The 15,101-nt window shown below is 37.7% G+C and overlaps 2 protein-coding genes across 2 annotated transcripts; both read left to right on the top strand.

The window, feature by feature from the left end:
- Positions 1 to 4,308, top strand: LOC137184290 (taste receptor type 1 member 1-like). The gene is made up of 6 exons (XM_067591797.1): positions 1 to 191; positions 438 to 744; positions 850 to 1,575; positions 2,026 to 2,232; positions 2,489 to 2,609; positions 3,380 to 4,308. The coding sequence occupies exons 1-6, from the start codon at positions 10 to 12 to the stop codon at positions 4,306 to 4,308; spliced, it is 2,472 nt and encodes an 823-aa protein (XP_067447898.1). The 5' UTR covers positions 1 to 9.
- Positions 4,309 to 9,897: 5,589 nt separating this feature from the next.
- On the top strand, positions 9,898 to 13,849 carry tas1r2.2 (taste receptor, type 1, member 2, tandem duplicate 2). Its single transcript, XM_067593676.1, has 6 exons — positions 9,898 to 10,079; positions 10,324 to 10,630; positions 10,739 to 11,464; positions 12,109 to 12,315; positions 12,574 to 12,694; positions 12,921 to 13,849. The coding sequence occupies exons 1-6, from the start codon at positions 9,898 to 9,900 to the stop codon at positions 13,847 to 13,849; spliced, it is 2,472 nt and encodes an 823-aa protein (XP_067449777.1).
- The last annotated feature ends 1,252 nt before the right edge of the window (positions 13,850 to 15,101 follow it).

Below are 15,101 nucleotides of genomic sequence, written 5' to 3'. Positions count from 1 at the left end.
ACTACAACAATGAAATATTTTCTAGCTTCTCTGTGTCTACTGGAATCTCTTCTTCATGCCTTGACTCAATGCACTGTCCCAGCCTCAGAGTTCCAGCTGGAAGGAGATTATTTGATAGGTGGACTTTTTGATGTTCATCATGCCAGTGGCCTTGTATATCATTACAGACCAGAAGCCATCGACTGCTCCAGGTGAGTCTTATAATAAATCTTGTTAACTGCTACATTACCAAAGTTGTTGAAGGACATCAGGTCCACATTATGGACCTCACTCCTTGTCCCATGCAGTCCCCTTTTAAATATCCGTATCTGTGTATGGGTCTGAAAACTGATAGTGTTAACTGAGCCTTCATAAACTACTAGTTAAAGCACTGTGGTAGAACTGATAAAACAATTAACCAAATTCTTACACTGTCATTGTCGTTCCTCTGTCCACAGTAAACCCTTAATTCTGTCAAGTTACCGGAGGTTTCAGTTGATGAGATTCACTGTGGAGGAAATCAATAACTCTACCAACCTCCTGCCAAATGTATCTCTCGGCTATAAGATATTTGACCACTGCTCAGATACACAAAATTTCCCTGGTATTTTTAACCTCATTTCAGTCAATGACTTGATCAAACCTTGGGGTGACACACACAAGAATCTGTCTACAGTGTCCAAAGTGATAGCAGTGGTCGGTCCCATTACAAGCACTCAATCCCTTTCTGTAGCCCCACTCTTCATGGTGGATCTCATTCCTATGGTAAAAACAGTTTTATATTATGTTGTTTGAATTAAAACAGCATTGACATTTGAGAATTTATTGTCACTGAAAATTATGACATTTTCTCTGTTACTCTTTTAACAGGTCAGTTATGGAGCTACTAGCTCTGTTTTTTCAAGAAAACAAAAGTTTCCCTCTTTCCTACGAACAGTGCATCCCAATAAAGACAATGTAGAAGTAATTGTTAAAATTGTGCAACACTTCAAGTGGCGCTGGGTTGCTTTCCTTAACAGTGATAATGATTATGGCAATGATGCCTTGAAATTGTTCATAAAGATGATAAAGGACACCGAGATCTGCCTGGCATACACCCAAGGCCTCAATGATTATACAAATTACTCCCTAATTTTCAAACAGATAGAGGCACAGGAGGTACATGTCATAATTGTTTTTGCTCCAGAATGGACTGCTGAAGCTCTCATTGAGTCAGCAATACAACTGAATGTCACAAACAAAGTGTGGATAGCAGATGATGCATGGTCCTCAAACAAGAGGCTCCCAAAGGAGAAAGGAATCGAAAACATTGGAACTGTACTTGGGGTGTCTCAGCCAGAAGTGACAATACCTGGTTTCAGGGATTTTATCTTTTCCTCTAAAAGCCAGACTCAATGTGAAAATGCAAAACAACAGATGTTTTGTAATCAGATTTGTAACTGCAGTGACCTGAGTCTAGAAAAGGTCATTGATGCAGACCCATCTTTCTCTCTTCCTGTTTATTCTGCCGTATATGCCATCGCTCATGCCTTACACAATGTCTTGCAATGTGGAGCTGGAAGATGCAATGACAATATTACAGTCTACCCACACATGGTAAGTAGATTATACCAACGATTAGAGAATTTATCTAATTAATTCTAACTGTCTGACTCTTGGCCATTTATGTTTCTGACAATCATTTCAATAGAGCAGTGAATGAGTCTGAAAGAGATCATGTCATGTCAGGCGTGGTCAAGCCTTGAGAAATGTCTCAGTCACATTAATCTCTGAGGCTGAAACAACGCTCAATTAAATTTAATTTATTGGGAGCTACCAGTACTGTGCACAAAAGTTGTCTGATTTCTGCCTTCAGTATTCAGTTTACAATCTAATAAACCACTTCCTAAAACAGTAAAAAAGAGAAACTAGATGAGAGCACAAAAGAAGACCATCACACTGCAGATCAAGAATATTTTTAAAATCGTATTTAATCAATATCCCTGATGTTCGATCTTGTGAACCCAAAAACGTAATGATCATCTGAAATTTGTCTTCCCACATCAGGTTCTAGCAGAGCTGAAGAGGTCAAACTTTACTCTTTTAAACCAGAGTATTCAGTTTGATGAGAACGGTGACCCCACATTCGGATTCTATGCTATAATTTACTGGAACAACAGTGGTGATGCAGAGGAGATCGGCTTTTATAAATTTCCCCCATCATTCAATTTCTTCATCAACACCACCAAAATTCAATGGTACACAAAGGGAGAAGTAAGTTGTTTTTTAAAGAGTTTATATGTTGATTTAAATATGCTTTTTCTTGGTTTTCCCCGCTTCTGCAGAGATGTGCATGTGGATGACAAAGTTGATTTGATTAGTAATAGCTGTGACTGGGGCAAACCACAATTTGAGGAACATCAGTTTTTATTATGTAATTTTGCAGAGATATCGTAACATTCAGTGTCGGTTACCTTTTACAAAATCTGATTTGACATTTGATTTGCTGCTAAATAATTGCTTTGTACAGGTGCCATCTTCACTATGTTCCCCAGAATGTCCTGTAGGATATGCAAAAAGGCCAGATGGAATCCACAAATGCTGCTTCACTTGTGAAATCTGTCCGAATGGAACTTATATCAACAACACAGGTAAATTATAACACATGGAAGGTTGTTTCAATTACCTCTAGTGTATATTACTGTAAACCAGTGATTCTCAACAAGTGTGTCGCGGACCCGTTCTAAGTGGGTTGTGGACAGCTGGTCAAAAATAAATAAATAATATTTAATGCACATCTGATATTGGACTGGTCTTTTATTTTGAAAAAAAATATTTTGACAGGCATGTGTCAGAGAGGTGCAGCAGTCTCGTGCCGTAGCCATGGTAACCATCATTTGATTGACGTTCACTTTAAGTTTGTGTTGATGTTCACAGGCAAGATGGCGAAGTGCAAATATGACCCAGAGTATTTAAAATGTGGATTTTCGTACATTGAGGATAAAAAGGGACAGAAATCCCAGTGTGTGATATATAGTGAAGTGCTTGCAACTGAGAGTATGAAACCATCTATCTAACTATCTCTGAAATGCACTTTGTACATGTAAATACATGTATTTATTTTTAAAAGATGACATATGTGTGTTTTCGAAGGATATTTTTGAAAAATAAATTTGCTTGGTTTGAATTCTGTAAAAGTGGGTTGTGACTTAATGACCCTGGGAAAATGTGGGTCCCAGGGTAAGACCAGTTGAGAACCCCTGCTGTGAACAACCAAAGAAATTTTGAAATGAAAGCTAATTTTAGAAGAACATAGAGTATCACAGATTAAAATTCAAAACTTACGCTGTCTGATCTCTCTGTACTCACTAGAAGTTTGTCTTTTTTCTATTGACAATCTGTCTTTCTTATTGTAAAACAGAGGATCCCTACAAGTGCATTGACTGTAAGGAGACAGAGTGGTCCACAGAAGGAAGTACATCATGCAGTCTGCGGTTGGTGGAGTACATCCCGTTCACAGACAGTGGGGCTATACTGACCATGATTGGGGCCTGCACCTTGGTGGGCCTCGCACTAGCCACATCTGTTCTCTTTGCCATCAACTACAACACACCTGTTGTCAGATCTGCTGGGGGACCAATGTGCTTCTTAATTTTAGGTTCCCTTAGTCTGTGTAGTTTTAGTGTATTCTTTTACTTTGGTAAGCCAACCATTCCCTTTTGTATCTTAAGGTTCCTACCATTTTCATTGTTCTATGCTGTCTGTCTTGCATGTTTTGTAGTGCGCTCTTTTCAAATTGTTTGCATTTTCAAAATGGCTGCCAAGTTCCCCAAGCTCTACAGCTGGTGGATGAAATATCATGGACAATGGCTGGTCATCACAGTGGCATTTGTTACTCAGGCACTCATACTTCTTATTGGCTATTCTTATGGACACCCCAAGCCAAGCAATGAAACGAATTGGTATCCAGACAAAATCATACTTGGCTGTGAAATTGATCTCAAAGTATCTTCTGGTCCTGTGATTTTACTTGTATTTCTGTCCTCCCTTTGCTTTATTTTCTCCTACATGGGAAAAGACCTCCCAAAAAATTACAATGAGGCCAAAGCAATAACCTTCTGCCTGCTCCTGCTGATCCTCACCTGGACCATGTTTGCCACTGTATGTATGATTTACCGTGGAAAGTACATCCAAATTCTTAACGCTCTGGCAGTACTGTCCAGTCTCTACTCCTTTCTGTTGTGGTATTTCCTCCCAAAATGTTACATCATCATTTTTCAACCCCACAGAAACACACAGCAGTACTTTCAAGGTCTCATTCAAAGTTATACCAAAACAATTAGCCAGTAGCAGCCTTCAGTAAATATGTGTCTCTACTGACAGAGGAGCTGATGTACTTCAGGGCTTCTGAAAACTTTCAATACAATGATAATAATTAAGCTTTTTAGAGTATAGTATAGTTTAAATCTTTGTCTTATTGTAAGATAATCATAGTGTTATAGATATTTTTGATTGGTTAATTGGTTGTTTTACTGAGGGATGTACTGATAAGCAAAATCTTGATATTAGCTAAAATAATATACAGCAATTTCAACAAGAGGCACTCATACTGCTTTTTCAGGGATGGTTAGCATCTCCTAGTCCTAATCAGAAACAAACTAAACAAGACAAATGGCATTTCTTCTATGTCAATTTGGGGCATCTCAGTCAACAGCTTGATCCAACCTTGTGGCGACCTTAACAAGAATCTGTCCACAGTGTCAAAAGTGATAGAAGTGGTCGGTACTTTTAAGACCACTGAAACTCTGACTGTAGCCCGACTTTTCATGGTGGTTCTCATTCCTGGTAAATTTGCCAACTATTGTGTTTTAACATATTTTTCCCAGACAGATAAAGACAGTTTTATCACCACCAATTTCAGAGGTGCTTTGTGCTAAATGCTAACATTAGCATGCTAACATCCTCACAATAACAATGCTGACATGCTGATGCTAAGCAGGTATAATGTTTGCCATGGTTACCATCTTGGTTTAGCCTGTTAGCATGCTAACATTTTGTAATTAGCTCTACACACAAAGTAAAACTGAGGCTGATGGGAATGTCATTACTTTAGCAAGCAATTCGGTCATACACAAAAAGATGAAAAGATCTCAGTCTGTACCAAAGTGGTGGATCGACCAATCTGAGCAGCCACCAATTAGTGAGCCCATTTTAACAAGGTAATTGTCAATAAATTTACAGTTTGACGTCCCTCCATGCAAGACCTTTCTGGCCTTGTTATACAAGTATTTCATCCACACTATATATGTGAAAAAACAATACTACTCATCACTTCATGAATACTACCAGGTCAGAACTGTAGGCTACACATCAGAAAGAACTGTTGTAACAAGTTTTACCTTTGCACTTGAATAACTAAATCCAACACTTTAAAACACTTTAATCTTATTAGGTTAAATACCCACCTCAGATCATTCAAAGATAATCCAAGTTCATTTTTTTGTACTCATTTAGATGTCTAGTCTACATGTGCCACAATTATATAATAATAGACGTGATTCAATAAAAACAATGTGGAATTTGTGTGTTTTCGTCTTTTTCCTCTTTGTGTAACATTTTTTTGGAGGTTGCCATACATGGCATTTAATTAGTCTCAAAACCTGTGCACATAAAAATCAGGTTTGTGCACGTGATATGAGTGCACAAAACACTATCCGTGAGCGGAAAACCATCCTCACAAGGGAGCATTTCTGCTCTGCAAGTGCACAGAACCTATTCGCGAGTAGAAAAGCATCCTGCGAGCACAAGGCTGTGACGAGCGCGAGCTCAACCCTCCCTACGTGGCTGCAACTGCTCAACACTCGCTCGTTCATCAAGTTGACTTTTGAGACTTTGGAGGCGGGGATGGAATAGACAGACCGCTCCTTTGATTTGTCACTTTGAATACTGACCATGACTTTTGATTGACTGTTTGCTTTGATCACTGACACAGTTGAACACAGGCAGCAGTTGCCTGAGAGAACAAAGGGAAACATAAATAATGATATTTAGTGGCTAATTCTCTGTTTTATCACCACGTACACTTATGAAAAAGTGTTAGACATCATAGCAGAAGCCTTAAAGATGTTCAAGCCCACTTTAACATTTGTGAAAACCTTCATTTTGCTTATGAAAACAGAAAAAAGGGCAATTTCACTGCTTTTTTTGTGCATCCAAAACCAATAAAAAACCACATAGACTTGTCAAATCTGCAATAGAACACCAAGGAGACTCTGGAGACTCATTAAAACACAGTAAAAACTTTATTCTATTTGTGAAAAAACAAAAAAACGGCAATTTACTAATATTGTGACTAGATCTTGTAGTTTTTGCACAGCACGATTCCACATCTCTCCATTTCATTGGTTATGGCCACGTAGAACTCCTCTTTTTCACTTATAAATAAAAATAGAAAAGTTTTCTCATCTGTCTAATGTGGTCTGATTTTGAGACTAATTAAATGCCATAGTCGTAACATTGATCTTACCAAATGAAGGCACCACTTTACTGTGACGCTGTCCCCAGGCACACCTTATATATACACTTGTGTAACTATTCCTTTTTGAATTGAGATTAAAATTAGGGTGCAGACTATCAGGGCTTTTGCTTTTGCTCAGTTTCTTGTTAAAACGTAAAAAGTTTTTTCATCTTAACAAGATCGTTTCATGTTCCAACAAGTTATGTGTCATGCCATTACTAAATATCAAATTATTCTGTTTCAACAAGAACATTTTCTTGTTATAATAAAATGTTACATCTTGTTATATCATGAAATCTTCTCATTATTTTAGAAAATTAACCTTTCTGGTTATAATACAATACGGTTTGACAAAAAAAAGATCCTGTCAGTGACACTGTAGGCTCAACTGTCAAATAGACCTAACATGACCAATCAGAAATATAACATTATTGATGTAGACGTGGAGAAAGTTTTTATGTATTATTGCAATGGCCTTGTTTTGTATGTCTGTGGCTACAAAAACTTCACATCCCAAGCATGAAATAAAACTTAATTAAACCACATAAACTAGTCATTGTTAATTTTTCATCTCTCGGTCTGTTTCTTATTTTAACAACATATGAAAGATTCTTGTTATCAACAGAGAAATTTATCATATTATACAAACAAAAGTTTGTTTTAATGTGACACAGGCAAGGAATATAAGGTTTAGGGGGTATTTCAATCAAAATATACAATGATGGTCATGAGATGCTACTAATTATTTGCAAGATGAGCATCAGGGCCACATTTATTTGCATTCTACCATAGACGGTCTGCATCATAGCATCCAAGAAAAATAAAGTACTGGTCACAGTATTGGCCACACTATTGATTACTAAGTGATCTTTTGGAAGTTAAGTGCAAACATTAATGACTGCTTAGTACCAAAAAATGCAGATGAAAGCCGATCCCTTCCTGCCAAGCAGAACGAGGAGTTCCGCCCTTTTGCCAAGAGGCTGCCTGGATTCAAAACTCTGCTGAGCATCCAGCTCATGGCCCGGCCATCTATCCCTGTCATCTGCAGAGTGATTGCAAATGATCTCCTTTCAAATGACCTGTGTGGCTAAAGGTTAAGCCATGCAGAGCTCATTTGTAAGAGGATGTAGCATTTCAGCATAAACCAGAGACACCTGGTTGAATGAATGAATGAATTTGTGTGTATTTGCTTGTGACCCCATGCAATCTTACAATCTCATGTTACTTCAAACTTTCATTCAATATAAAAACTTTTCATTAGACTTTTGAAACATATTATTGGTTAAAACCTTTAAGCATTCACATCCACATGCACTGGACACAGCAATGAGGACAAAATTAGAACTAGTGTCTGGAAGTTGTTACAATAGTCTTCTCATTAAATGATGAAGATTGATGAGATATGGGATAATTAACTCGTGATTTCCATATAACTGGATAAAATAAAATTGTTTGTACACCCTTTCCCCTCCCCTCATTTGAAATGTATAGTATTAGTCACAGCTAGAGGAGAGTGGCAACGGTTAGAGAATTTTTTCCTCTTCTTGCAAATTGAACAGTAACATGAAAACATAACATGGAAAATAAGAGTTACGATTTCATGGTTGTGAGAGTTGGATTAGTTGCATTTAATTTCCTTTAAAAGGTTTCTATTTTTTATGTGCATTTGAATGTTTTTATATTTTTCTTTTTTGGTGTTTTTGATGCATTATGTAAAGTGCTTTGAAATTTGCCTTCCTTGCATGGATCAAATTAGTCTGGAAATATTGCCTTTGTCTATTATCTGCCTAGAATTGGTCTGCAATTATTCAGTAGTCAGTGAGACTCAGCACTGCCTTTTACCTTTTTAACCCCATCGTCATCATATTACCATTAATATTACATAACATTGCAGTTGTAAACCAAATTCAGCACCATAGTTACTGAATTCACTCAAAAGTGATTAGAAGTGAACTGATACACACTGTTTTTTTTTCAATTTTTTCAATTTGTTTTTTTTTCTGCTTGCCATTAGCCACGTATGTGACAGGATTTTGAGCTCAATGCCGCTGATTGATCCCAGTGCCAAAATGCCACTCTACTATGACTGCTCTCACTATGGCAGTCATCAGATCTTGGCCTCTCTTCAATTCTTGTTCTGCTCAATCTGACTGGCGCATTTGAAACTTTCGACCATACTATACTACGGCACTGTCTAGAGAGTAATATTGGCATCACTGGCATAGCACTCCAATTGTTCCGCCCATACTTTCTGGGTAGGATGCATACTATCAATTACAACAACTCCTTTTCCAGTTGTCACATTCTCTCCTGTGGGGTTCCCCAAGGCTCTGTACTAGCACCACTGCTCTTCTCATTATGCATGCTCCCACTTAGCAACATCCTCTGTGAATTGCATGTTAATTTCAACTTATATGCAGATGACACTTATATTTATATTCCTAACCTGCTAGAAGATCCTGATCATCTCCCCAAGCTTGAATGCTGTTTATCACTGTTAGATCTTCCTACACCTAAATAAAGACATAATTGAAATCTTGTTTGTTGAGCCAAAAAAGAAAAAAAACAAACAAACCACCAAATATGTCAAAGATATGAATAAGCCAAAAATCTGAGTGTCACTTTCAACTCAACACTCATTTCAAAAACACATCAATGATTTCACAAAAGTAGCTTTCTTCCTGTGTTCACCCATTTTTAACAAAGATGCAGAATTCTTATTCATGAATTTATCACTTTCAGACTTGATTACTGTAATGCACTGTCCTCAGGCCTTCTTGGCTGCAGCACAAAAAAACTCCAACTATTCCAAAATGCAGTTTCCAGAACTCTTACAGGAAAGAAAAGATTTCAGCACGTAACACCAATTTTGTCCTTACTTCACTGGCTCCCCATTTTACTGAAGTCAGACTACAAGCTGCTCCTTATTAGCTACAAAACTCCTAATGGGCTAGCACCATCTGGCATAACTTCTAAGTCCCTACATTTCCCCACTTACACTCACAGTACACACTGAGCTCCACTACTGTAGAATAATTTATCATGGAGAGGCAAACACCACTGAGGCATTACTAAAAATCTATCTATTTTCACTCACCTACAGTTGAATAATTTATCCCTATTGGCAAAACCTGTACTTAGTTCTCATTTCTGTTCTATCTTGATTTTTTTATTTTAATTGTATTAATTTTACATGTATATACATCACAGGTGGTATGTGCAGCAGCAGTTTAGATGCTTTTGCATACTGATTTGTGAATTCTCCTCCAACCATTTATAGGTAAGGATTTATGATGCCTCATGCAAACCCAAGTGCATGGAAATGATCACTGAGGCTTAAACATCACCAGTGTCTCATGACATAAAGGCAGAAGCCAATCCTATTAGATTTCACATCAGAAAGGGAAATGGTAACTACAACAATGAAATATTTTCTAGCTTCTCTGTGTCTACTGGAATCTCTTTTTCATGCCTTGACTCAGTGCACTGTCCCAGCCTCAGAGTTCCAGCTGGAAGGAGATTATTTGATAGGTGGCCTTTTTGATGTTCATCATGCCAGTGGCCTTGTTTATCATTACAGACCAGAAGCCATCGACTGCTCCAGGTGAGTCTTAAAATAAATCTTGCTAACTGCTACATTACCAAAGTTGTTGAAGGACATCAGATTCACATTTTGGACCTCACTCCTTGTCCCATGAAATCCCCTTTTATATACGTATCTGTGTATGGGTCTGAAAACTGATAGTTTATGAAGGTTCAGTTAACACTACTAGTTAAAGCACTGTGGTAGAACTGATAAAACAATTAACCAAATTCTTACACTGTCATTGTTGTTCCTCTGTCCACAGTAAACCCTTAATTCTGTCAAGTTACCGGAGGTTTCAGTTGATGAGATTCACTGTGGAGGAAATCAATAACTCTACCAGCCTCCTGCCAAATGTATCTCTCGGCTATAAGATATTTGACCACTGCTCAGATACACAAAATTTCCCTGGTATTTTTAACCTCATTTCAGTCAATGACTTGATCAAACCTTGGGGTGACACACACAAGAATGTGTCTACAGTGTCCAAAGTGATAGCAGTGGTTGGTCCTTATACCAGCACTCAATCCCTGACTGTAGCTCCACTCTTTATGGTGGATCTCATTCCCATGGTAAAAAAAAACATTTTATATTATTTTGTTTTCATTAAAATGGCATTGATGTTTGAGAATTTATTGTCACTGAAAATTATGACATTTTCTCTCTTACTCTTTTAACAGGTCAGTTATGGAGCTGCTAGTTCTATTTTTTCAATAAAACAAAAGTTTCCCTCTTTCCTACGAACAGCACGTCCCAATAAAGACACCATAGAAGTAATTGTTAAAATTGTGCAACACTTCAAGTGGCGCTGGGTTGCTTTCCTTAACAGTGATAATGATTATGGCAATGATGCCTTGAAATTGTTCATAAAGACGATAAAGGACACCGAGATCTGCCTGGCATACACCCAAGGCCTCAATGATTATACAAATTACTCCCTAATTTTCAAACGGATAGAGGCACAGGAGGTACATGTCATAATTGTTTTTGCTCCAGAATGGACTGCTGAAGCTCTCATTGAGTCAGCAATACAACTGAATGTCACAAACAAGGTGTGGATAGCAGATGACACGTGGTCCTCAAACAAGAGGCTCCCAAAGGAGAAAGGAATCAAAAACATTGGAACTATACTTGGGGTTGCTGAGCCATTAATAGCAATGCCTGGTTTCAGGGATTTTATCTTTTCCTCTAAAAGCCAGACTCAATGTGAAGATGCAGAACAACAGATGTTTTGTAATCAGATTTGTAACTGCAGTGACCTGAGTCCAGAAAAAGTCATTGCTGCAGACCCATCTTTCTCTTTTTCTATATATTCTGCTGTATATGCCATCGCTCATGCCTTACACAATGTCTTGCAATGTGGAGCTGGAAGATGTAATGACAATATTACAGTCTACCCACACATGGTAAGTAGATTATGCCAACGATTAGAGAATTTATCTAATTAATTCTAACTGTCTGACTCTTGGCCATTTCTGTTTCTGACAAGTTTAGCTTATAGACATTTGAAAGTAACCAATCATGAGTAAAAACACTGATCTGTTTTGTTGTCATATAACACAGATGTAAACAAAGCCTGTATAGTATCCTTGGAATACAATCAAGACTGTTTTTTTACCTTCCAAACATTAGAAATCAGACAACAAATCCACATACTGTGATGATGGCTTCCAATAGGATAATTTCAATAGAGCAGTGAATAAGTCTGAAAGAGATCAAGTCATGTCAGGCGTTGTCAAGCTTTGAGAGATGTCTCAGTCACAGTAAATCTTTGTGAGGTTGAAACAAAGCTCAATTAAATTTAATTTATTGGGAGCTACCAGTACAGACAGCAAAAGTTTCGTCTGATTTCTGCCCTCAGTATTCAGTTTACAATCTAATAAACCACTTTCTTATACAGTAAAAAGAGAAATGGGATGAGAGCACAAAAGGGGAGCATCACACTGCAGATCAAGAATATTTTTAAGTCGTATTTAATCAATATCCCTGATGTTCAATCTTGTGAACCCAAAAACTTAACGATCATCTGAAATTTGTGTTTTCACATCAGGTTCTAGCAGAGCTGAAGAAGTCAAACTTTACTCTTTTAAACAAGAGTATTCAGTTTGATGAGAACGGTGACCCCACATTCGGATTCTATTCTATACTTTACTGGAACAACAGTGGTGATGCAGAGGAGATCGGCTTTTATAAATTTCCCCCATCGTTCAATTTCTTCATCAACAACACCAAAATCCAGTGGTTCAAAAAGAGAGAAGTAAGTTGTTTTTTTGAAAGAATTTATATGTCGATTTAAATAGGGTTTGTCTTGATTTTTCCTGCTTCTGCAGAGATGTGTATGTGGATGACAAAGTTGATTTGATTAGTAATAGCTGTGACTGGGGCAAACCACAATTTGAGGAACATCAGTTTTTATTATGTAATTTTGCAGAGATATTGTAATATTCAGTGTCGGTTACCTTTTACAAAATCTGATTTGACATTTGATTTGCTGCTAAATAATTGTTTTGTACAGGTGCCATCTTCACTATGTTCCCCAGAATGTCCTGTAGGATATGCAAAAAGGCAAGATGGAATCCACAAATGCTGCTTCACTTGTGAAATCTGTCCGAATGGAACTTATATCAACAACACAGGTAAATTATAACACATGGAAGGTTGTTACAATTACCTCTAGTGTATATACCTATAAATAACTAAAGCAAGTTTGACATACAAGTTAATTTTAGAAGAACATACAGCATCACAGATTAAAATTCTAAACCTGATTCCTCAGCTGTCTGATCTCTCTTTACTCACTAAGGATTTTTCAGAAGTTTGTCTTTTATCTATTGACAATCTGTCTTTCTTATTGTAAAACAGAGGATCCCTACAAGTGCATCGACTGTAAGGAGACAGAGTGGTCCACAGAAGGAAGTACATCATGCAGTCTGCGGTTGGTGGAGTACATCCCGTTCACAGACAGCGGGGCTATACTGACCATGATTGGGGCCTGCACCTTGGTGGGCCTCGCACTAGCCACGTCTGTTCTCTTTGCCATCAACTACAACACACCTGTTGTCAGATCTGCTGGGGGACCAATGTGCTTCTTAATTTTAGGTTCCCTCAGTCTGTGTAGTTTTAGTGTATTCTTTTACTTTGGTAAGCCAACTATTCCCTTTTGTATCTTAAGGTTCCTACCATTTTCATTGTTCTATGCTGTCTGTCTTGCATGTTTTGTAGTGCGCTCTTTTCAAATTGTTTGCATTTTCAAAATAGCTGCCAAGTTCCCCAAGCTCTACAGCTGGTGGATGAAATATCATGGACAATGGCTGGTCATCACAGTGGCATTTGTTACTCAGGCACTCATACTTCTTGTTGGCCATTCTTATGGACACCCCAAGCCAAGCAATGAAATGAATTGGTATCCAGACAAAATCATACTTGGCTGTGACATCAATCTCAAAGTATTCTCTGGTCCTGTGATTTTACTTGTCTTTCTGTCCTCCCTTTGCTTTATTTTCTCCTACATGGGAAAAGACCTCCCAAAAAATTACAATGAGGCCAAAGCGATAACCTTCTGCCTGCTCCTGCTGATCCTCACCTGGACCATGTTTGCCACTGAATGTATGATTTACCGTGGAAAGTACATCCAAACTCTTAATGCTCTGGCAGTACTGTCCAGTCTCTACTCCTTTCTGTTGTGGTATTTCCTCCCAAAATGTTACATCATCATTTTCCAACCCCACAGAAACACACAGCAGTACTTTCAAGGTCTCATTCAAAGTTATACCAAAACAATTAGCCAGTAGCAGCCTTGAGTAAATATGTGTCTCTACTGACAGAGGACTGGATGTGGTTCAGGGCTTTTGAGAACTTTAAATGCATTGATGACAATTTATTATTATTGTAAGATAATCATATTGTTATAGTTTATTGGTTGTTTTACTGAGGGATGTACTGATAAGCAAAATCTTGATATTAGCTAAAATAATATACAGCGATTTCAACAAGAGGCACTCATACTGCTGTTTCAGGGATGGTTAGCATCTCCTAGTCCTAATCAGAAACAAACTAAACAAGACAAATGGCATTTCTTCTATGTCAATTTGGGGCATCTCAGTCAACAGCTTGATCCAACCTTGTGGTGACCTTAACAAGAATCTGTCCACTGTGTCAAAAGTGATAGAAGTGGTCGGTACTTTTAAGACCACTGAAACTCTGAATGTAGCCCAACTCTCCATGGTGGATCTCATTCCTGGTAAATTTGCCAACTTTTGTGTTTTAACATATTTTTTCCCAGACAGATAAAGACAGTTTTATCACCACCAATTTCAGAGGTGCTTTGTGCTGAATGCTAACATCAGCATGCTAACATCCTCACAATAACAATGCTGACATGGTGATGCTAAGCAGGTATAATGTTTGCCATGGTTACCATCTTAGTTTAGCTTGTTAGCATGCTAACATTTGGTAATTAGCACTACACACAAAGTAAAACCGAGGCTGATGGGACTTTCATTAATTTAGCAAGAAATTTAGCCATACAAAAAAAAATGAAAATTTGGACAGGATCACCAAAGTGATTAAAATTCGCCTTGATGCGACCATAAATGTCTAAACTAAATTTCATGGTAATCCATTCAATAATTTCTGAGACATTGTACTCAAAACAATATATGTGAACCTCATGTTGGTGCAAGATGAAAAGACAGAGACTCTCCGCTCCGAAGTAGAATACCTCCTCAGATAACCATGAATATGTGTAGAAACTTTGTGCCAATAAATTTTGCAGATGTTGAGATATTTAACTAGATAAATGAAAACTTTGACCTGTTGGTTTCATTGGAAGAAAAATCGCTAAAGTTTAATATTAGGATTCATCCTCTGGGCACCATGAATATTTGTACCAAATTTAATGGAAATCCATCCCATATTTGTCAAGACATTCCATTAAAGTAAAATATGTCAATGTATGCTGGTGGCGCGATAGGTAAAGTCACTAAAGTGCATCATCAAGTCAGTAGGATTCATACTCTGGGGGGCCATATATGTCTATACAAA

The sequence above is a fragment of the Thunnus thynnus genome, chromosome 6 (genome assembly GCF_963924715.1).
Source record: "Thunnus thynnus chromosome 6, fThuThy2.1, whole genome shotgun sequence".
In the NCBI taxonomy this organism is placed as follows: Eukaryota; Metazoa; Chordata; class Actinopteri; order Scombriformes; family Scombridae; genus Thunnus; species Thunnus thynnus.
This window is presented reverse-complemented; position numbering and strand designations above follow the sequence as displayed.